Raw genomic sequence first — 23,974 nt, forward strand, 5'->3', positions numbered from 1 at the left:
TTTGTTTAGAACAGTAGCTTGACTCAGTGTGTGGACCCACTAACCTGAAGGAGGATGCCCTCGGCCTGTGTTCTCTTGAATCCATCACCCAGCCCACGTGGCTCTCCAGAGGGGGATTTGAGCTGTGTCTTGTCTTGCGCTTTCGGGGAGTCTGCAATAAATGTCAACACCTCCATCACCTGCGACGAGTACGGTGCCTAGCTTCACAGAATGGACAACGTTGCTCTCACCACATCTTAATGGTGCACTGACATTTAATCAGTTTAAGAGTTGGGAAATACAAAGTGTCATCGTATAAACAGCAGAGAACAGAGATGTGATGACTAGCAATAAATATCTGAAAGACAGCAATCCATGAAGGAGTCACGTGTGAGCTGTCATTTGCTTCACTACAGCATGTGGATGAATTTTAAATCTGCCTGCTTTAGAAGACCATGTTAAATGCACATATTATATCAGCATATAATACATCAGCATAAACTCACCCTCCTTTCTCTTAGTTTTGCAACACAATGCAAAGTAAATGCTTGCATTATTTTTCAGATTTCAGATCCCAAGGCAATCATGACCCTTACAAGGTTGGATATGATTGGTTGCTTTTGTGTAATAAAGATGAAGGATGGGTGTATAGAATCCAAGGAGAGATAGTTGAATGGATAGCAAATTAGCTTCATGGAAGGAAGCAGAGGGTGATGGTGGAAGGTTGCTTCTTGGACTGGAGGCCTGTGTCTAGTGGTGTGCCTCAGGGTTCAGTGCAGGGCCTGTTACTGTTTGTCATCTACATCAATGACATGGATGAGAACATACAGGGCAAGATTAGCAAGTTTGTGATGATACAAAAGTGGGTGGTTTTGCAGATGGTGAAGATGGTTGTGAACAATTGCAGCAGGATCTTGATCGATTGTCCAGGTGGGCTGAGGAATGGTTGATGGAATTTAATACAGAGAAATGTGAGGTCGTCTTGGTTCGTCTAACAAGGGCAGAACCTACAGTGAATGGTAGTGTTGTAGAGCAAAGGGATCTAGGAGTGTAGGTGCATGAAGGTCATTTCTTGAAGGTCGAGTAGCAGGTAGATAAGGTGATCAAAAAGGCTTTTGGCACCCTGGCCTTCATCAGTCAAAGTATTGAGTATAGAAGTTGGGAGGTCATGTTGCAGTTGTATAAGACATTGGCGAGACCGCATTTAGAGTATTGTGTTCAGTTCTGGGCACCGTGTTATAGGAAAGATATTGTCAAGCTTGAAAGGGTTCAGAGATGATTCACGAGGATGTTGCCAGGACTAGATGGTCTGAGCTAGCTTGAGTAAGCTAGGTCTCTATTCCTTGGAGCGCAGAAGGATGAGGGGTGATCTTATTGAGGTGTTAAAATTATGAGAGGAATAAATCGGGAAAATGCACAGAATCTCTTGCCCAGAGAAGGGGAATCGAGGACCAGAGGACATAAGTTCAAAGTGTAGGGGACAAGATTTAACAGGAATCTGAGGGGTAACTTTTTCACACAAAGGGTGGTGGGTGCATGGAACAAGCTGCCAGAGGAGGTAGTTGAGGCTGGGACTATACCAACGTTTAAGAAAGTTAGACAGGTACATGGATATGACAAGTTTAGAGGGATATGGACCAAGCGCAGGCAGATGGGACTAGCGTAGCTGGGACATGTTGACCGGTGTGGGCAAGTTGGGCTGAAGGGCCTGTTTCCACACCGTATCACTCTATGACTATGACCCTATGTGGTGAGGCAGCATCTTTGGAGCGAAGGAATTGGTGACGTTTCGGGTCGAGACCCTGCTTGTCTGAAGAAGGGTCCCGACCCGAAACGTCACCTATTCCTTCGCTCCATAGATGTTGCCTCACCCGCTGAGTTTCTCCAGCATTTTGTCTACCTTCCATTTTTCCAGCATCTGCAGTTCTTTCTTAAACATGACTGTATGTGGACCTGAGATCCTTCACAGAGTGGCAAAACACCAAGCTGCAGAGATGTAAAGCACTTAAAGGATTATTGGGAATATGAAATGGCCAGATTTGTACAAAACAGGCCCACCACACTGAAACTGATCTTTTTGACCACCTACATTAATCCCTTGCCCACATTAAAATCATCTTCTTTTATGCTTTGCCTATTTAATGGTCAAAATACTCTTAATTGCAGTATTTGTATCTGATTCAGTCACCGCTCTGGCAACCCGTTCCAGATATCAACCTCTGAAAATGTAAAAAAATAAAATAAAATACCCCTACCATGGGAAGAACGTTTTAAACATTTACCTATCTATGCCTCTCATAAGCTTATATATTTGTCTCACCACTTCACGGAAAACAAGCCCACCTATTCAATCTCTCTCCAGTCCTCCAATCCAGGTAAGATAATGGTGAATTGCCTCTGCCTTGGTGTTACAAAAGGGTGATGGGAACCTGCAACAGTGGGAGATGCAAAAGCCATCCCTTTACTCTTAAGCTGAATTGGGACATGTACTTGAGGAACTGTGATCTGCAAGACCATATACCAACTGCTGGATTTGTACGTTAGGACTGGGGAGAAGTTGAAGGACTGAATGGTCTACTCACGCCTCATTCATTTTCTATAATTCGATGATTCAAGAGTACTGGATGAAGGATGCAGTTACTTCACTGAAATACCATATCCCAGTTTGATAAAGAACAGTTTTTCTTAAATGACCAGAACTTCAACAATATCTCGCAAAGGTGCAGATTCAGCCACTCTTACCTTTGCATCCAATGGCCTTCCTTCCTTCACAACAGGATAGAACCTGGGCGTTTGGCTTGGATCCTTTAATCTGGGGGTGCGAGGGGTACGGGGTGTGCGTGCACCCCGGTAGCTTGGTGATTCTGGCACTGTTGTTGGCAAAGATCGTGCCACGCAAGACACAGGTGGTTCAGCCGCACCAAACAACTTGTTGGCCAATACATCTGTAGGGGCTAGGAACAGATATACAGTTTGTTACACCAAGTAAACGTATCAAAGAATTGCCTTTATCAATGCTGTACAGTAAAATAGATTAATAAACCACCAATCATCACGTTATCAACAAAAACCTCAAGAACTGAAAGTTAAGCAATTAGACATACATCCCCTCTCCTTCAGATGAGGGATTCAATACAAGTAACTGCCTTTGGCGGAGTTGCGTTAAGGATTTTGAAGGGCACACATCAAGGTTCCCAGTCAAGGGTATGGATGTGGGGAGGCAGGATGATGTGGCAGGCGGCACCAGACAAGAGCTGCCAATGGTGGAACAAAACGGAAAAGGGTTGGGCAGTGGAAGGGCAGGAGAAAAAGGGAGACAGACTGAGAATCACGGTATTATTATAGTATGGGAAGTGACCAGAAAGCTCACCCAAATACCCTCTCCCTAGTCATTGAAAATTCTTTTTTCAGATATGTGTGCATGGGCAAGTTGGGCCAAAAGGCCTGTTTCCACGTTGTATGACTCTATACATATAACTCCCGTTTGAATTCTACAATTGCCTTCATTACTGCCATTGCAGTAAAGAGTCAAGAGTGTTTTATTGTCAGTTGTCCCAGATAGAACAATGAAATTCTTATTTGCTGCAGCACAACAGAATATGTAAACATAGTACATTGTAAATAATATGATAAACGAGAAAAGGTTCAGTGTATATATATATACACACACTCACAAGTACACACACACATATCTATCTATCTCTATACTTATAAAACTCTGATCGTGTGTGTGTGTGTGATCACATCTTCGCAAAAAAACCACGCAGTAACGGTAACATTTTTACATATTCCGGCAGACATTTCCCCTGGACAGTCCAAAATTGCCTTATCTGAAAGTGTAATGCTTTATTTCTCGAGATATTAATGAAAATGTTCAAAAATCTAACAAAACTGAATTTAAAAACGACTGCCATTCGCTGATGACGTCACAATGGGTCTGCGTGCCTTTTTCCTGGAGCTGTGAGTGATGTCACCCCCTCATCCCTCCCTCCTCCCCGTTATTCAAAAGACGCAGTCGGAGATGAAGTCGGGCCCTGGACTGAAGACCAAAGATCATAGCTGAAGACTGCGGTGGCCCAACTCGCGGTCCTTTGGTCGACGACCGCCCGGGGTCCTCGTGTCGGCGCATGGTGGGGAGGTCGCTGCCCCCTGTCTCTGCCCTCTCTACCCCCTCCGGCGAGTTGGGGGCTATGCGTGAGTGGATAGGGTGGGGGATGGGGTAAAAGGAGAGAATTAATAATATTAATATCAAGGGGGATCATTAGTGTAGGTGGGGGTGGTCAGTGTATGTGTGATGCCGCACGCCCCACACAACCGCGCGTTGAGGGGACGGTCCCACTTGGTCTAGTGTACTGTTAAAGTCTCGTCGTGTGTGTGTGTGTGTGTGTGTGTGTGTGTGTGTGTGTGTGTGTGTGTGTGTGTGTGTGTGTGTGTGTGTGTGTGTGTGTGTGTGTGTGTGTGTGTGTGTGTGTTTGAGATTGTCTCTACTCCAAAACAGTACACTGTAGCACAAATTTTTTTGTAGAACCTCATTCAGCTTTTACCCGTCGTCCATCTTGTCAAGTTTCCTTCAGATTTGATGTTATATTTCACGTATATTTAAAGGTTTAAAAAAGCCAACTTTGAGAACTTTGCCTCAGTGTGGAGGTAGGTGGAGGTAGGTTCTCTGGATGCTTTCAAGAGAGAGCTAGATAGGGCTCTTAAAAATAGCGGAGTCAGGGGATATGGGGAGAAGGCAGGAACGGGGTACTAATTGGGGATGATCAGCCATGATCACATTGAATGGCGGTGCTGGCTCGAATGGGCCGAATGGCCTACTCCTGCACCTATTGTCTAATGTCTATAATAACTGACTGTGAGAGTGAAACTTTTCTGGTAGCTTCCAGTGATGATGTCACAATGGCATTTCACAGTCCTCCAATCACAATGGGATCTCATTTACATACACTGCCGTGAACATTTCGCCAGCCCACAATGACAACACAATGGGATGTCAATCAACAAGCTATGAGAGTTGTCTTACATTGTTAAAAGGAGAGGGATGTAGTTGGGGAGATTTAAAAGTTTTAAAGTGACATTTAAAAGTTTACAAAACCCCACTTTGGGAAGGATTTCTCTCAAATCTGCACTGACTGTTGGGCATTTACCAGCTATGATGTAACAATGCCCTACCGACTACAATGTTGCTATCCCAGAACACCGAGTCCTTCACTGCAAATGTCCTTCAGGGACTTACTTGTGGACTTACAGTTCACCCAGCCACGGCTTGTGGACTCACAATTTACTCAGCCACGGCTTGAGAACTCACAGTTCACTCAGCCACGGCTTGTGGACTCGCAGTTCACGCACTAATGGCTTGTGGACTCACAGTTCTGGACTCAACTCTCACTCACTCCGGGCTGACTGACTCACGCCCGGCCTCCGGGGCTTTATTCTCCTTGCCCCCGGGAGGGGCATTATCTTCATGGTGACTGACAGGTGAGAAGACCAATCTGCTCATCTCACGATTTTTTAAACCTTCATAACATTTGTAATATTCCACCATTTGGAACAAAACTTGGTGCGCTTGGAGCAGAGAACGGCGAGTAAGGTGGCGAAAAAAATCCTAGCGATATAGGGTACTGTGTATTGTGCAAATTTAAAAACAACGCAGACCGGAAGTGGTCAAGATGAGAGTTTTAGTAATAGTATAGATCATTTTTAGAGATACAGTATGACTTTTTATATCCTTGCATTTTTTAAACAGAAATTTCTTCAGTCAATTTCATTGGGTTATTACTTTTCCATTGGCGAGTGGTATGTTAATGAAACAGGAAGTCGGGCCCATCCTCGGCTGCACTTTGGCCGGTACTGCGGTGATTCGTTACGATTATCTATGGTCGGATTTTTAAAATCCGTATTTAATAATGCAAAATCGTACATCAGTATTCTTATCGCATTGCCGTACAAAATCCGGAAAATCCGTACTACTTGGCAGCTCTGTAAACAGGATTGTGGGTCCTCATTCTTCCTCTTCCAAAGTCTACAATCAGTTCATTGGATTTACTGATATTGAGAGCCATTCGCAAATTCTAAGCGTTCCCGGTGTTTAACGTTACAGTATGGAAACAGCTCTTCACCCACCTTCGTGGGGTTGTGTTATGAGGAGACTGGATCGGCTGGGACAGTTTCCTTCTTCCTTTACGTTCCTCAAACACTGATGCACCTTTCAGGATGCCCTCTCATAACCTCCTCTGCTCCAGGCCTAGTTTCTCCACTCTTCACTCTATCCCTGGTGAAATTCCAGCACGATAATATCCTTGCCAAGAAACTTGTAACCCAAGTATTACCAACTGTGCCAACATTTCAAAATGGGTCCAGTAGCAGTTTCAAAACCTGCACAGGACAGCACAGGGGTGTTGCGGTAACGTTATTGCCTTACAGCGCCAGAGACTTGGGTCCGATCTTAAATATGTGTCATAAGTGATAGGAGCAGAATTAGGCCATTCAGCCCATGAAATCTACTCCGCCATTCAATCATGGCTGATGTATCGCTCGCTCCCAGCCCCATTTTCCTGCCTTCTCCCAATAACCCCCGACACCCGTACTAATCAAGAACCTATCTACCTCTGCCATAAAAATATCTATTGACTTGGCCTCCAGCCTTCTGTGGCAAAGAATTCCACAGATTCACCACCCTCTGACTAAAGAAATTCTTCCTCATCTCCTTCCGAAAGGAACATCCTTTAATTTTGAGGTTAATTACCTCCAGTCCTAGACTCTCCCACAAATGGATACATCCTCTCCACATCCACTCTTTCCAAGCTTTTCACTATTCAGTTTCATGAGGGTCCCCCCTCATCCTAAATTCCAGTGCCATCAAACGCTCATCATATGTTAACTCAATCATTCCTGGGATCATTCTTGTAAACCACTGGACCATCTCCAGAGCCAGCACTCCTTCCTCAGATATGGTGCCCAAATTGCTCACAATACTCCTAATGCGGCCTGACCAGCGCCTTGTAGAGCCTCAGCATGACATCCCTGCTTTTGTGTTCTAACCCTATTGAAATAAATACTATTATTGCGTTTGCTTTCCTTACTACCAATTCAACTTTCAAATTAACTTTTTGGGAATCCTGCACCAGCACTCTCAAGTCCCTTTGTGCCTCTGATTTCCGGATTTTCTCCCTATTTGGGAACTGGTCCCCATTTAGGTACTCCGTGCTGCCTGTATGGAGTTTGTTGTTCTCCCTGTGACCATGTGGGTTTTGTCCGGGTTCTCTGGTTTCCTCCCACACTCCAAAGTGGTACAAGTTTGCATGTTTGTCGTTAGGAACTGCAGATGCTGGTTTAAGCCAAAGATAGACACAAAAAACTGGAGTAGCTCAGTCTTGACTCAAAACGTAACCCTATTCCTTTTCTACAGAGATGCTGCCTACCCCACTGACTTACTCCAACTTTTTGTGTCTATTTTCAGGTTTGTATGTTAAATGGCTTCAGTAAAAATTGTAAATTGTCCCAAGTGTGTAGGATAGTGCTAGGGTACGATGGTATCATTGATCGGTGCGGACTAGGTGGGCCGAAGGGTCGATTTCCGTGCTGTATCTCTAACGTAAAGTCTAAAGTCCATCCACAGATTCAACCCAATTGGCACAAGAACAATGTGAAATGTGTAGAATTTTGCTGAGGAAATCAGTATTTTTACACGGTGCCATTTTGCTGAACAAAATGTTTTTTTTTGTGTGCGGTCATACCCATGTAAGTACAAGAATGCATAACTTTGCTACCAATTGACATGTCTTCTACGCACCTTACTTGACAGTACGTTCATTGCCATCTTTGTATACTGCTGTTTGAACGGCTGCTTCCTGCTTTTAGCACCAGATGATGATGATGAAGAAGCCCTTTTGGAAGCCGCCCTCTCCCTCCCTCACTCCCTCCTTCTTCTGTCCATCCTTCCTCTCTCTCCCTCCCTCCCCTCCTCTCTCTCCCTCCCTCCCTCCCTCTCGCCCTCCCGCCCACCCTCTCTTCCTCCCCCTCCATCTTTCTCTCCCTCCCTCCTTCCTTGTTTTTCTCCCTCCCTCTCCCTGCCTCTTGCCATGCTCTCCACCCCTCCCTCGCTCCCTCTATCTCTCTCTCCACCCCTCCCTCTCTCCCCCTTGAGCCCACCCACCGTTCTGTAAAATCAAGGCCATTCCCGTTGTAACTGCAATTCCACTGGTAACCTTTCACCACTAGTCATATCCAGAATTCTACCACTGCCTGAAAAATAATCAAAGGCTCAAAGAGAATTCCAAAGACTCATTGTTATACGAGAGTTTTTCTGAACAGTCTGTGACCCATAGCGCTATAAGTAGAGCCATAGTGCTTTGTTTAAAACCCATAGCGCTCCAGCCGGTAGCGCTATATTTAGATCCCACAGCGCTCCATCCGACAGCTTTTGGTTTAAATTCCCACGCGTTAAACTGACAGCGCTCTGCTTAAACCTGGAGCGAGACAGGCAGCGACTGTGGAGACGGAATGGGTGACGTTTATGGTCGAGACCCTTCTTCAGACTGAACTGAACTTCCATATTTAAAATCCGTATTTAACAACACAAAATCGTACATCAGTATTCTTATCGCATTTCCATACAAAATACGTAAAATCCATACTACCTGGCAGCTGTGCCACTCCCTCGACTGCCCTTCTCACCACTTCCATCCCAGCCACAATGTTACCCGCCGTCGTCCCCACTCCTCCTCTACCCCTACGCACCAGACACTCGTTGAATGTGTAATAAAGCAGAGTCAACTTTGGCAAATTATGTTAATGTGCAACAGCTTCCAAACGCACAATGTCTCTGCTTCTGGAGTTACAAATGGTGGAGGAAAGTAATGCCCCTGTCCCACTTAGGCAGTTTTTAAGGCGACCAGGCAACATGGTCGGCGGGGTGTCGCCTGTATGGTCGCGTGTAGTCTCCTCAGTCCCGTTTTTCTGGTCGCCGGTGGATTTTGAAATGTTCCAAACTTTTTGGCAACAGTGGGTTTGACGCCAATGAGCGTAGCTTGACTTCTCCTGACATAGGTGTGCTGTCGTAGGTTGTCGCCAGGATGACGTAGGTTGTCACCGGTGCTGACTTGGGTTTTTTTGTTGTTGTTAAAGTATGATTCTATTTCAAATTATTTGTCGAAGTGGGGTCAAGTCGCTGGTTTTTCGGCGCCTGCTACGACTATAACAGTCACCTAAAAATAGCCTAAGTGGGACAGGCCCATAGATGTAAGCGGCTTTCTACCCACCAGGGAAAACACTGCAGGCAGCTCCAGTCAACAAAACTGTTACTGAGCTCTTGCCAGTTTGTCGCTGCCATTATTAAGCAAGCTCGATAGCGGCAGAACTGTGAGAATCCACACGCTTACCTTGTTGTGGCCGGGGAGGTCCAGGGGGAACCTCTTGGTTGGGATCGACGGGCGGTTCCGGTGCCAAGGTGTCAAACTCCTCGCGGCTGATCATGTGCAGCTTCCGGAAATTCTCCACTTCTTGCTGCAAGGTACAGAGAGCATCAATGAGAGGGAGGGAGGGGAGCACTGTGAGGGAGGGAGGGAGATAGGGAGCCAGGGGTGGCAGGGAGGGGAGCGAGTGAGGAACAGGCCCATCGGCCCACCTAGTCTGCCATCCAGCGATCACCGTACACTAACACTATCCTTCATACACACTAGGGACAATTTAACCAAGCCAATTAATCTACAAACCTGTATGTCTTTGGAGTGTGGGTGGAAAGCAGAGCACCCAGAGAAAACCCACGCAGGTCATGGCAGTGAATGGAATCAACAGCTGTTTTGTCTAACAGAGGGAAGCCGAGATGGATTATTCTTTAGACTTTAGAGACAGAGTGCAGAAACAGGCCCTTTGGCCCGACCCCGTGACATCTAGCAATCGCCCCGTACACTAACATTATCCAACACTAAGGACAATTTAACTATTTTTTACCAAAGCCAATTAACCTAAAAACATGTACGACTTTGGAATGTGGGAGGAAAGCAGAGCACGTGGAGAAAACCCACGCGGTCACAGGGAGAATGTACAAACTCCGTACAGACAGTACCAGTAGTCGGTCTCTCCCGCTGTGAGGCAGCAACTCTATCATTGCGCCACCATGCTGCAAGGGGAGCAGGGGAGGGGAGTGACGGGGTGGGAGGCAGGAAGGAAAGCAAGGGAAGGGTGAGGGAGGGTGGAAGAGGGAGATATGGGGCAAAGAAACAAAGCATGGGGGGGGGGGGGAGAGGGGTGAAGCGTCAGAGATCACCCTGACCGCCTGATCTCACTGACTCTGCACGTTCCCTTCAAGTTACCAGCTCCACCACTGCCCTTTTTCACAGGAATTGAAATCCTGATTGGAGTGCTGTGTCAATCAGTAACATCCATTTCGAACACCCCAAATGCACCCTAGCTTATATTGTGGTTCCACTTCAGTCAGGTTTTCACGGGTGAATGTAACACGAGGATAAAACACAAATGACAATTGTGAAGTAAGCAAAAATGACCTACTGGCAATTCCCGGTTAGTATCAGATACCATCATATCTGGAACATTCAACCATTGATGTTTTTAGCAGAACTCTTTGTTAATCTATGAAACCAGTCACTGTGAAAAGGGCACAGCAGGTGTGTGTAATGTACACTGAACTGGGTCATGCACGCTCTCCACAAGGTGCCGAATCAACCAAAACAATGGCAACAGTTTGAAGGGGAGTTCTGACCTCACGGGTAAAAAGCAATCCTCCAAACCTAGCTTCAATGAGGACAGTTCCTCAACCCTCCCTCCTCAAATCCCATCACATAACCTAAACTGCATGGTCCCTGGGTAACCCATGCATCACCTATGGACATTGCGCATACAGGCCAACTCTCAGAATATGATATCTCGAAGTCTGATGTATGAATATACACTTCTTTCTATGACCGGCATCCTCTCTCTCCACTTTTAATCATTGTTCTTTCATATCAATCTTAAAGACCTTGGTGTAATTCATTACAATACTGCAGAGGTATGTTTAAGACACTGATTTTGCATATTTTCTGACATATGGACAGTCAAATGAGGAATGTTGGTAAAAATACAACCTGTTTGTAACTCGGGGACAACCTGTACTGCACACTTCAGTCCCTTCACCAACTTGTAAACAGCAGACCCAGACTAGTAACGAAGGTGATACAGGCCGATTCTGGTGGTGGTGGAAAATGATGTGACCTTATAGTAGAACAGGACTGGTAACAGTGGAGGTTTCAGCCCAACAGAAAGGCCAACAATAAATCTTAGCAAGAAACAGCTTTTACAGTGAAACAATTCTGAAACTCTGATCAGTTTGCAATTTTACTACTCCACATTCACCAAAGACCCACTGAATTACCTTTATCATTGCATATTCAGGCTCATAATCCTCCTTCCACAGATCCTGTTCATAGTAGTACAGACCATCATTAATGACCTTGCCGAACTCAGATGTAAGCTTTGCCCTGGAGACATGGTTGCCTGTCCTGTCCCCACCAGGGTGTTTCCTCAGATATGGGGGGGTCTGGGTCACAATTAGAATCTTGTTTACATCATGATCATCAATTTCACAGTCGGAGTCTTCGTCTGACCAGTCGGTGAATGTGTTCTTGCGCCCAACCATCTGCTCCATCTCCTCATCAAACATGAAATCCAGCTCCTCCTGCTCCTCTTGCTCTGGCTTCAAACATACTTGCGATTTGGGTTCCTCGGACTTCTGAAACAGAGATCCGACATATCACTGCTGTACTGTAGTATACTATACCCTCAATTCACTTCAGAGTTTGTAGATAAAATACATTTAACAACAGCAAGCAAGCAATGCTGGAACAACAAACATTTGGTTAGTCGACAAGAAACTGTAGATGCTGGAATCTTGAGGAAAACACAAAGGGTGGGAGGAATACAGCAGGTCAGTTGCTAGATCCACTCCAACACCCTGCTTGTTTTCTTCTGTATCTTGCTGAAATATCCCCTCTGCATTGTTACAAATATATCAGTAGATGGCATTTGAAGTGTAGTGGTGATAATGGTTTAGAACTGGGAGCACTAGACCCCCTTGGCAGCTCTATATTAACCTTGTAAAACAATGACACATTCTGAAATCCATTCACCATCAGTATCTCTGACTCTTATTTGTCCTGCAGCTAATATCCCTTGAGTTTTTCTCCCCATTAAGGATGGCAAATTTTCTTCCCCATTGGACAGTCATGATCTAGTTGGGCGTTTACAGAGATATCGCAGCCACTTAGCGAGGTCCAGCTTTTAAGTTCCTAAAATAATTTTGATTCCCAAACCAATCAGCTGGAAATGGAACGATGTATTTAAATTCACGAGCACAATAGCATAAATCAGCCACAGCCAGACCCATTCAGAACGTTAATGCTGAATATAAACTGCACCAGTATTGTAACATGGAAAGAATGGAAACATGTCTGGGGCTGAGAGGGCCAGCAGTTGACAAGGGGAAAGCCACAATGGGACCCAGCAGGTCAGTAGGTCCAGGATGGCTGCGACTAGACCCAGAAAGGGGCAGAGCTTGAAGGTGTGGGAGACTCTTGAGACTCACCTTTGGTTTTGTTGGAGCTGGCCGATGTCGTTTCTTCACTTCGATCCATGAGTCAGAGTCCAAGTCTGGGAGGCTGGTGGAAAGTCCTTTTGGCAAAGTCTTCAAGTTACTGGGTTCTTCAGTCTTCGAACTCGCCGCACTGCCAGCCTGCGGGGAACCTGGAGCTGATTCTGAAAGTAACGAGAGCAAGTGTGAGAGGAAGAAATGCTCTGTAAAACAATGACAGTGCAGAAGCCAACCAGTCCTAAATCCCAACCTCCATTAAACCCCACATTAACTAGTCACTGTTAAAGTAATCTTAACCTTACCTGTCTGTTTTTTGTACGTCTGCCCAGGAATGAATTCTGGGCAGTTCAGCAGTCGTGTGAAATCCGTCTCCGGGAGAGGCCATTTCTCAGGATTTTCCTTCTTTCGGATTTTTTTATCTACCACTTCCACCTCAGTGCTGTCCTTCAAAGCCTGCGCAACAAAACACAACCTGGTTAAAAAGCCCATTAAAGAATTGTGGGGCAAGTGTTATTTTGTACAGTGATAGATGCTTATGCTGCTTTTGACTGGCAATTGAATCTGCAGAGAATGGAGGGATATGGATCACACAAGCAGAAGAGATAAGTTAAAATCTTCTCTGGAAAGTAGCTCTTAAAAATAGTGGAGTCAGGAGATATGGGGAGAAGGCAGGAACGGGGTACTGATTGGGAATGATCAGCCATGATTACATTGAATGGCGGTGCTGGCTCGAAGGGCTGAATGGCCTACTCCTGCACCCATTGTCTATTGTCAGTTTAATTTGGCATCATGTTTGCCATGGTCATCATGGGCTGTATAGTTCACATTCTACAAACATTTCAGTGGAAGCTCACTACCATCTTCTCACAAAGAAAATTACGATGGATAATAAATCAGTGGCCAAATCTTTACAATGAAATAAAGTAAGAAAGCCTCAAATTTAGGGAAAGCTGAAATAGATAACATAACTGGACTAAAGTTCAGAACAGTTGTGCACTGATTCAGAGAGTATGCTCAGAGTCCACATCCAAGATAAGCAAAGGACAAACTTCAGGGATTGCACACAAAATAGAATATATGATCATATGACTATATGGTCCGTTCTAAACGGCCTACCCTTTATTCTTAAACGGGGCCACAGTTTAAGAATACGGGGTAGGCCATTTAGAATGGAGATGAAGAAAAACCTTTTCACCCAGAGAGTTGTGAATGTGTGGAATTCTCAGCCTCAGAAGGCAGCGGAGGCCAATTCTCAGGATGCTTTCATGAGAGAGTTAGATAGAGCTCTTAAAGATAGCGGAGTCTAGGGATATGAGGAGAAGGCCGGAACGGGGTATTGATTGTAGATGATCGGCCATGATCACAGTGAATGACGGTGCTAGCTCGAAGGACCGAATGGCCTACTCCTGCACCTATTGTCTATTGACTACAAGGGTGACCTAATCCGTGAGTCCAGAAGTGTGCCTTCGACCTTCAAGCTCGAGGGCACTCGCCTGGAAAGCCCCGAGCTGGATCGACCGGCTGCGTTGAAACCGCAAGCTGGATCGACCGAACCGCGAGCTGCATCTACCGACCGGGGAGTGAAGGGGGAGAGAAGGGGAGAGAAGGAGTGGAGACACTTTTAAGAAGTATAATAAAGTTTAACACAACCTGGTTAAAAAGCCCATGTTAGGCTACAAAAACCAACTGACCAGAGCAAGGAGTGGTAATAGTTAACATGACTTTGTCTGTGAAATAATGTCTCACAAATTAGGATTTCCTGAAGAGGCAAACAAGCAGATTGACGAGGGCAGGGCAGTAGGCATTATCCATGTGGACTTGTGCAATGACTTTGACATGGTCCCTCATGGGAGGGTGGGCTGCAGTTAGACCACGTGGGATTCCAGGGAAATTAGCTGAATGAATATAAAAATTGGCCTGATGGTAGGAGTCAGAAGATGCACAGTGGTTTATCGGATTGCAGGCCTGTGACCAGCAGAAACCTGCAGGGATCGGATCTGGATCCATAGAAAATACAGAAACATAGAAAATAGGTGCAGGAGGCCATTCGGCCCCTCCAGCCAGCACAGCCATTCATTGTGATCATGGTTGATCGTCCCCTATCAATAACCCGTGCTTGCCTTCTCCCCATATCCCTCGTCTCCACTAGCCCCTAGAGCTCTATCTAACTCTCTCTTAAATCCATCCAGTGATTTGGCCTCAACTGCCCTCTGTGGCAGGGAATTCCATAAATTCACAATTCTCTGGGTGAAAAAGTTTTTTCTCACTTCAGTCTTAAATGGCCTCCCCTTTATTGTAAGACTGTGGCCCCTGGTTCTGGACTCGGCCAACATTGGGAACATTTTTCCTGCATCTAGCTAGTCCAGTCCTTTTACAATTTTATATGTTTCTATAAGATTCCCCTAATCCTTCTAAACTCCAGTGAATACAAGCCTAGTCTTTTCAGTCTTTCCTCATATGACAGTCCCGCCATCCCAGGGATCAATCTCGTGAATCTACGCTGCACTACCTCGATCACAAGGATGTCCTTCCGCAAATTAGGAGACCAAACCTGTACGCAAAACTCCAGATGTGGTCTTACCAGAGCCCTATACAACTGCAGATGAACCTCTTTACTCCTATACTGAAATCCTCTTGTTATGAAGGCTAACATTCCATTAGCTTTCTTCACTGCCTGCTGTACCTGTAAGCCAACTTTCAGTGACCGGTGTACAAGGACACCCAGGTCTCGCTGTACCTCCCCCTTACCTAACCTAACCCCTTACCTAACCTAACCCCATTGAGATAATAATCTGTCCCCTTGATTTTGCCACCAAAGTGGATAGCCTCACATTTATCTATATTATACTGCATCTGCCACGCATCTGCCCACTCACTCAACCTGTCCAGGTCACCCTGCAACCTCCTAACATCCTCTTCACAGTTCACACTGCCACCCAGCTTTGTGTCATCCGCAAACTTGCTAGTATTGTTCCTAATTCCCTCTTCCAAATCATTAATATATATGGTAAACAGTTGCGGCCCCAACACCAAGCCTTGCGGCACTCCACTCGCCACAGCCTGCCATTCAGAAAAGGACCCGTTCACTCCTACTCTTTGCTTCCGGTCTGCCAACCAATTTTCTATCCACGTCAACACCCTACCCCCAATACCATGTGCTCTAATGCTGTTTGTCACATACAATAACAATTTGGATCAGAATGTACTTGATACAGTTAGTAAATTTCCAGATCTGTTGGTTTGGTGAAGGAGGGTACAAAAAGATCGAGATGAATTGGGGAAAAGGGCCAAGGACAGCATAAGGAATACAATTCAGACAATACAAAGTATTGCATTTTGGTCAATTAAACCATGGTGAAACCTGCAAGGCCCAGGAGAGTTGCAGAACTGAGAGACCAGAGGCCACTAGGAGTACAAGCAGCTAGTTCCCCGAAAATAACAACACAGGTAGACAGGGTGGTGAAAAAGTAATTTGCCACGTTTGCCTTCATTGGTCAGGCATTGAGACGCAATGTTGCAGCTGTACAAGAGTGGCGAGACCACATTTGGAGTATTAGGTGCAATTCTGGTTGCCCAGCTGGAAATGATTCATCAGGATGTTACTGGGACTGGAGGCTTTAGCTACAAAGAGAAGCTGATTAGGTTGGAGCTGTTTTCCCTGCAGCATAGGAGGTTGACAGGTGACCTTATAGAGGTATATAAAATTATGAGGGACAAAGATAAGGTCCTGGTCACAATCTTTTCCCTAGGGTGGAGGGGCCTAAAACTAAAGGTATAGATCTAAGGCAAGAGGGGAAATATTTGAATGGGACCCTAGGGGTACGTTTTTCATACAGATGGCAGTGCGCATATGGAAAGAGCAGCCAGAGGAAGTGGTGGGGGTAGGTATAATTCAAAGACATTTGCACAGGGACAAGGAGAGAGGGCTATAGGCCAACCATAGGAAAATGGCACTAGGTCAGTCAGGCAATGATTAGCATGGACAAGGTTGGCCAAAGGGCTCATTACAGAGCCATACAGCAAGAAAACAAGGCTTTTGGTCCAACTGGTGCATGCCGTTCATGATGTTCATCTAGGCTAGTCCAATTTGCATGCGTTTGACCCACATTCCTCCTATCCTTTCCTATCCGTCCCTGTCCAAACATCTTTTAAATGTTATTAATTCAACCACTTCCTCCGGCAGCTTGTTTCAAATACTCTCCACCCTCTGTCTGAAAAAAGTTATCCCTCAGGTTTCTAGTAAATCTTTCCTCTCTCACAAACATACTAAACTGGGGAAAAAGTCTCTGTGCATTTGCCCTACCTATGCCCATGATTTGATTGACTTCTATAAGATCACCCTTGTGCGCCAAGAAATAAAGTCCTGGACTGCCACTTTCAGGAAACTATGTATTTGTACTTGGAGGCTTCTCTGTTCTACAACACTCTCCTGTGCCCCACTGGTCAGTGTGAAGGTCCTGCCCTGGTTTGGCTACCTCTCAAAATGCAACAGCTCACAAAGGATAGAAAAGGTTTTACGGGAAAGGGCCAAACAGAGGAAAATGGGATTAGCTCAGTTAGGCAACTTGATTAGCATGGAAGAGTTGTCGGCCAAATAGTTCATTATTACTCAGCTGATCAAAATTTTGCTGGAATTCTTGATAACCATTTTCACAGGGCATACTGTGTACCGACCGCAAAAGTCCTACACTGGTTTAACTTCCCAAAATACAATAGCTGTTTTAGTCCTGTATAAATGTGTACATTTCACAAACAGGGCCATCCCAAGACCAGTCAGACTGCTCAGGTGCTCTAAGCAGGGCCCAGGTCTGGCGGCTGAGAGTGAGCTTCATAATCCCAAACACAGATTTATTTTTACAAGGTGCAGAAAAGGCAAGGAAACAAAGGTTATGCCAGTTTTGATGAGTGCAAAACTGCAGAAAGCAGTATAGCAAGTATAGAGATGGAACTGAACAGGTTAATGGAAATGAAAAAGGAGATGAAAAGGGACATGAAGGGTTTTATCACCTTTCAGACAAAGTTCAAACTCAAGGGTTAGAGGAAATTTAAAAATCAGCGATGTGCCTGATAGCCAGGATCAACGGTCACGTCTACGGATTAACCGTTTAGACCGAGGAAAGGAACAGATAGTGGAAAACAGTTGAACCCAAATCATTGAATATATTCATGATGAAGCTGGACCTTTTTCTTTGGGCTCAAGGGTCAAAAATGGAACGGTACTAAATATGGATAATTGGCCAGGATCATATGGAGTGGTGGAGCAGGCACAAGGGGCCAAATAGCCAAATCCTGATCCTATCTTTTATGTTTTCTTTTAGTATGCAACGACAAAGAGCTGCTTAAAGATGATGGGGTTTATGCTTTGACCTTTTCAGTGAGTTGTACACTCACCATCCTGTGATAAATACAGTTCCCTCATCTCCCATTTGATCCGTCTGTGAAGTACTTTAAATCTGTGCCTGGTTCTTAATCTTTCTGTCATGGAAACAGGTCCTTGCTATACACTCTTTTTGCCTCTCAATGTTATACGCCTCAAGTAAGTAGTTATTTAGCATCCTCTGTTTCAAAAACAATAATGCCAATAGGGGAAGGAACATTGTGCTGTTGATTAGGGAGAGCATTACGGCAGTAAGTGTTGTCTAATGAGGTTGCCTGGGTGCAAAGAGCCTGTTGTCATTTTTGATAATCATCTTCACTGTCTACGCAACCACTTATTTGATGTAATCTGAAAACTTATTCATGCCTTTTACATTCTCATCAGTGATAGAAACCACAAACAATGGGCCCCGCACAGACTCCTGAGGTTCACCACTCATTACAGGTCTCAGTCTGAAAATCACCCATCTGCTTCCCTCCATGATGCCAATTCTATATCCAAATAGTTCTGTATCCTAGAGTTCTAGCAAATAATTTGTGTCTCAACTAATAAGGGAAAGTATTCTGTGCACCTTAACTGTTACTAACTAGCTCTGCTACCGTTAAGAATTTCTAGTCTTTATTCCTCCACACCTTTCAATATTATTAAATAATATGTCTTAATTTTAGGAATTATATTTGATACTTTTCAGCCCATCTGACGAGTATATTTGCCCACAGTCTAACAGTCTGTGTAGGTGAATGATTTTGATGAGAAAATTGAAGGCTTTGTCACCAGGTTTGCACATGGATGAAGATAGGTGGAGGGGCAGGTAGTGTAGAGAAAGCACGGATCCTGCAGAAGGACTTGGACAGGTTGCGAGAGTGGGCTGAGAAGTGGCAGATGGAATATAGTGTAGCAAAGTATGGAGTCATGCATTTTGGTAGTAGGAATAAAGGTGTACATAAATTTCTAAAAGGTAGAGAATCCAGAAGTCAGAGGTTTAGTTTTGTTTAGAGACAGTAAGGAAAAAGGCCCTTAGGCCCACCGGGTCTGTGCCAACCAGTGATCCCCGCACATTAACACTATCCTACACCCATTAGGGACAAATTTTACATTTACCAAGCCATTTAACCTATAAATAGTGTGGGAGGAAACCGTAGACCTCGGAGAAAACCCAAGCAGGTCACGGGGAGAACGTACAAATTCCGTACAGACAGCCCCCATAGCCGGGATCGAACCCGGGTCTCCAGTGCTGCATTTGCTGTCAGGCAGCAACTCTACTGCTGCGCCACCTTGCGGACTTGGGAGTGCTAGTGCAAGCTACCCCAAAAGTTAATTTGCAAGTCGAATCAGTAGTTAAAAAGCAAACACAATGCTAGCATTTATTTCGAGAGGGCTGGAATACAAAAATAAGGATGTAATGCAGAGGCTGATGAGCCAAATGGCCTAATTCTGCTTCTAGAACTTATGAACTCCTTCCTGCACACCTTCTTTATGAAATTCCCTACAGTTAAATCTAAATCATTGATATGCAGCAAGGGTCTGGGTACTGATTCTTCCAGAACTCCAAAGGTCACAGTCTTCTAGTCACAAGAACACCCATCAATCATTACCATTTGTTTACTGCTACTGTGCTGATTTTAGACCCAACCTGCTGTTCTCTTGACCCTTGTACTCTTACATTTCTGCTCAATCATGCAAGGGAATACACAGTGTGAGAAGTATGGAGGAACAGGAGACTTTAGGACAGGTGATTGAAAGGTATATATGGATGTTTCCCTTTAATAGCCAAAGCACTGAATTTAAGAGAGTGATGGTTCTACAAATGTACACACCACAAATTAAACCAGTGTGGAACTTGCTGCCTGAAAGGTCAGGGCGGTAGAGACAGAAACTCACAGATTGCTAGCACTTGGATGTATACTTGGAAAGCTGTGATCTGCAGGTGACAGACCCAGTGCTGGAAGGTGGGCAGCTCTTTCTCAACCAGCTTGGACTTGATTGGGCAAGTTTGTTATGATTCCATGATTTTTCACCAGTACCAAAAGGATCGGTGCAGTTATGATTCTGTCAGATATTGGGAACAACACCCAACAGATCTTCAGAGTGAGATAGATGGGGAGATGGTGTTCCTAATTTTCAAACTAAGACATAGTGTGAATGCAATTATTTAAAAATGAGGGGGAGATGAGAGGGGTAAACATGTAATGACCTCCAAGATAAGGTTGACGTCAGTGGTTAAAGCCTGGACTCGATGAAAGCCTCCGATCAATGAGACTGGCAGGAAACCATCTGCATCCATCTTTCTTCTCAGGAAAAAGTCTCGTTCCAAGTTGTCCAAGCTAAAGTAGTACTCACTGAAACAAAACAGAAACACTGAAAATCCACACTGAGAAAAAACACTGCAACCAGAACACCATATAATCCACAATAAACACACTGCATTGTTAATGGACATGATCCACAATTAACATGTAAGCACAGGAATATGTGGAAGCTCATTAGTCCAAGCCATTCAAATATCTGTGGCATAAGAGTATGTTTAAATGGTCTAAACAAAAAAAATGCAGATCTGGAAGGATAGTCTATGCCCTATAATAGAGTTTCACAAAAGAGACCAAGAGGAATCAAGGGATATGGGGAAAAAGCAGGAACAGGGTACTGATTTTAGACGATCAGCCATGAAGGGCTACTGGCTCGAAGGGCCAAAAGGCCTACTCCTGCACCTATTTTTCCATGTTTCTACCATCAATCACAGATTTAAAACTAATATTCGACCAAACTATCTTTATCTTTGAAAATTAATCCAATAAAATATCTTGAAATATCAGCAACAAATGACCCCGGATTCTAGGGAATTAATAAGAGTTTGCACAGTTTCTCTATATATCGTTATTTATCCCATGGTTTACAAGTATCATTTTGTAAAACCTAGCATATTCCCAAGCAGAAGGTCTGAAGAAGGGTCCCAACTCAAAATGTTCCCCATTCTTTTTCTCCTCATGCCCGACCTGCTGAGTTACTTCAGTGTTTTGTGTCACATGCCCAGCTAGGCCAGTGTACCTTACACGAGGTGTCATGCACAGAACTGCAGATGGCTCCCTGGATATTGTCTATCTCAGCTTTTGTGTGATATACCACAACTTTGATCCTTTCATATTCTTATGCTTTAGAAATTAAAACCAATATTTCATTAACATTGCTATTTTAAATCTATTCAATTTATAATAATGAAGATATAGGGCACGGAGACTATCCTTCCAGATGCCCGTTGTTTATTTTAGATCATTTAAACGTACCTTTCCACATTTTTAGAATCAAAAATGGATCATCTCAATTTAGCTACATTAAAACCCACTTGCCCCAGCTCCATTGCAAAACATGTTTCTTTAGCAATTCAATCTATATTGCTCAAAATAATGCTTTTCATAGTTCAAAGCGATTTCTACTTTATCAAGTCAATTATACAGTGCCCTCCATAATGTTTGGGACAAAGACCCATCATTTATTTATTTGCCTCTGTATTCCACCCTTTAAGATATGCAATAGAAAAAAATCACATGGGGTTAAAGTGCACATTGTCAGATTTTAATAAAGTCCATTTTTATACATTTTGGTTTCACCATGTAGAAATTACAGCTGTGTTTATACATAGTCCCCACATTTCAGGGCACCATAATGTTTGGGACACAGCAATGTCATGTAAATGAAAGTAGTCATGTTTAGTATTTTGTTGCATATCCTTTGCATGCAATGACTGCTTGAAATCTGCGATTCATGGACATCACCAGTTGCTGGGTGTCTTCTCTGGTGATGCTCTGCCAGGCCTGTATTGCAGCCATCTTTAGCTTATGCTTGTTTTGGAGGCTAATCCCCTTCAGTTTTCTCTTCAGCATATAAAATACATGGTCAATTGGGTTCAGATTGGGCGATTGACTTGGCCACTCAAGTATTGACCATTTTTTAGCTTTGAAATACTCTTTTGTTGCTTTAGCAGTATGTTTGGGATCATTGTCTTGCTGTAGAATGAACCGCTGGCCAATGAGTTTTGAGGCATTTGTTTGAACTTGAGCAGATAGGATGTGTCTATACACTTCAGCATTCATTATGCTACTGCCATCAGCAGTTGTATCATCAATGAAAATAAGTGAGCCAGTACCTTCAGCCGCCATACATGCCCAGGACATAACATCCCCACCACCGTGTTTCACAGATGATGTGGTATGCTTTGGATCTTGGGCAGTTCCTTCTCTCCTCCATACTTTGCTCTTGCCATCACTCTGATATAAGTTAATCTTCGTCTCATCTGTCCACAAGACCCTTTTCCAGAACTGTGGTTGCTCTTTTAAGTACTTCTTGGCAAACTGTAACGTAGCCATCCTATTTTTGCAGCTAACCAGTGGTTTGCATCTTACAGTGTAGCCTCTGTATTTCTGTTCATGAAGTCCTCTGCGCACAGTGGTCATAGACAAATCCACACCTGACTCCCGAAGAGTGTTTCTGATCTGTCGGACACATTTGGGATTTTTCTTTATTATAGAGAGAATTCTTCTATCATCAGCCGTGGAGGTCTTCCTTGGCCTGCCAGTCCCTTTGTGATTAGTAAGCTCACCAGTGCCCTCTTTCTTCTTAATGATGTTCCAAACAGTTGATTTTGTAAGCCTAAGGTTTGGCTGATGTCTCTAATAGTGTTATTCTTGTTTCTCTGTCTCATAATGGCTTTTTTGAATTTCATTGGCACAACTTTGGACCTCATGTTGAAAAACAGCAATAAAAATTTGCAAAGGTGATGGAAAGACTGGAGCTCTCATATGCCTGCATTAAGGAGGCAATTAAACACACCTGACCAATTACAAACACCTGTGAAGCCATGTGTCCCAAACATTATGGTGCCCTGAGGTGGGGGGGGGACTGTGTATAAACACAGCTGTAATTTGTACATTGTGAAACCAAAATGTATAAAAAGGGCCTTTAAAATCTGACAATGCGCACTTTAACCACATGTGATTTTTTTCTATCACAAATCTCAAATAGTGGAGTACAGAGACAAATAAATAAATGATGGATCTTTGTCCCAAACATTATAGAGGGCACTGTATAAATAAAACAGCTGGAGCCTCAGTACAGATTCCTGAAAAACACCAGGAGTCAAGTTCTCCCCATTAGAGAATCTGCTCTGTAAACAAAACCTTCCACTACGTCGAAAATCAGGACTGATTATCTGGATTGAACATGTCCTGCCTTTTGCAGACAGAATAATTTTCCCATTGTCTGTAATTCCCCAGTGTATTGTTCTACACCGCATCTTAGATAGATATATAGATAGATATGCCATTTATTGTCACTATACATGTACAATGAAATTAAAAGCTGCTCGTACTCAGTGCATACATATAATTTAGTACAAAAAACAAGAAACAGAAAACAAAAACAAAAGGGAGAAGGGGGGGGGGGGGGGGGGGGGGATAGGTGCACAATTTTGCGGCGCTATATACATATCTATAAAGGCAAAATGGTGAAGGAGATGTTTAAAGATTATATTAAATATTAAAAATGTTTTTTAAAAAAATGTTAAAAATTACAGTTACAATACACATTACAGTTCCAAAATTCATTACGTGGATATAATAGATGGAAGTCTGGGTGTTGGGCTGTAAAGTCAGTGCATGTGTGAGTCAGTGCATGTGTGGCTCTCCAGCCTCCAGAGGCTCTCAACCATCTTCACCCAGGATGAGGTGTTCCATACCAGGACTTCTGAGATGTCCTCATTCTTTAGGGAACGGGGGTTTCCCTCTTCCACCATTGATGAGGTCCTCACAAGGGTCTCCTCGATAACCCGCAGTTCCACTTTTTGCCCCCCTCCCCCCAGAGTCCCCCTCGTCCTCACCTTTCTCTGCATCAGCCGTCGCATACAGCACATAATCCTCCGACATTTTTGCCACCTCCAATGGGATCCCACCACTAGCCACATCTTCCTATCTCCACCCCTTTCCGCTTTCTACTGAGGCCGGTCCCTCCGCAACTCACAGGTTAACTTGTCCCTTCCCACC

The 23,974-nt window shown here is 44.2% G+C and overlaps 1 protein-coding gene across 3 annotated transcripts in view; it reads right to left on the reverse strand.

Moving 5' to 3' along the window:
• larp1 (La ribonucleoprotein 1, translational regulator) overlaps positions 1-23,974 on the reverse strand; it is a 131,036-nt gene that overhangs the window by 19,555 nt on the left and 87,507 nt on the right. For 2 of the 3 annotated variants that reach the window (XM_055642541.1, XM_055642543.1), the window contains exons 9-15: positions 20,137-20,281; positions 12,868-13,018; positions 12,560-12,729; positions 11,351-11,707; positions 9,360-9,483; positions 2,722-2,933; positions 45-151 (exon numbers count right to left, since the gene is read on the reverse strand). In XM_055642541.1, the coding sequence (XP_055498516.1) occupies positions 45-151; positions 2,722-2,933; positions 9,360-9,483; positions 11,351-11,707; positions 12,560-12,729; positions 12,868-13,018; positions 20,137-20,281 (1,266 nt within the window). The remainder of the gene's footprint in view (positions 1-44; positions 152-2,721; positions 2,934-9,359; positions 9,484-11,350; positions 11,708-12,559; positions 12,730-12,867; positions 13,019-20,136; positions 20,282-23,974) is intronic. The other variant, XM_055642542.1, reaches the window with a different exon arrangement.

Source organism: Leucoraja erinacea, chromosome 11 (genome assembly GCF_028641065.1).
Source record: "Leucoraja erinacea ecotype New England chromosome 11, Leri_hhj_1, whole genome shotgun sequence".
NCBI lineage: Eukaryota > Metazoa > Chordata > Chondrichthyes > Rajiformes > Rajidae > Leucoraja > Leucoraja erinaceus.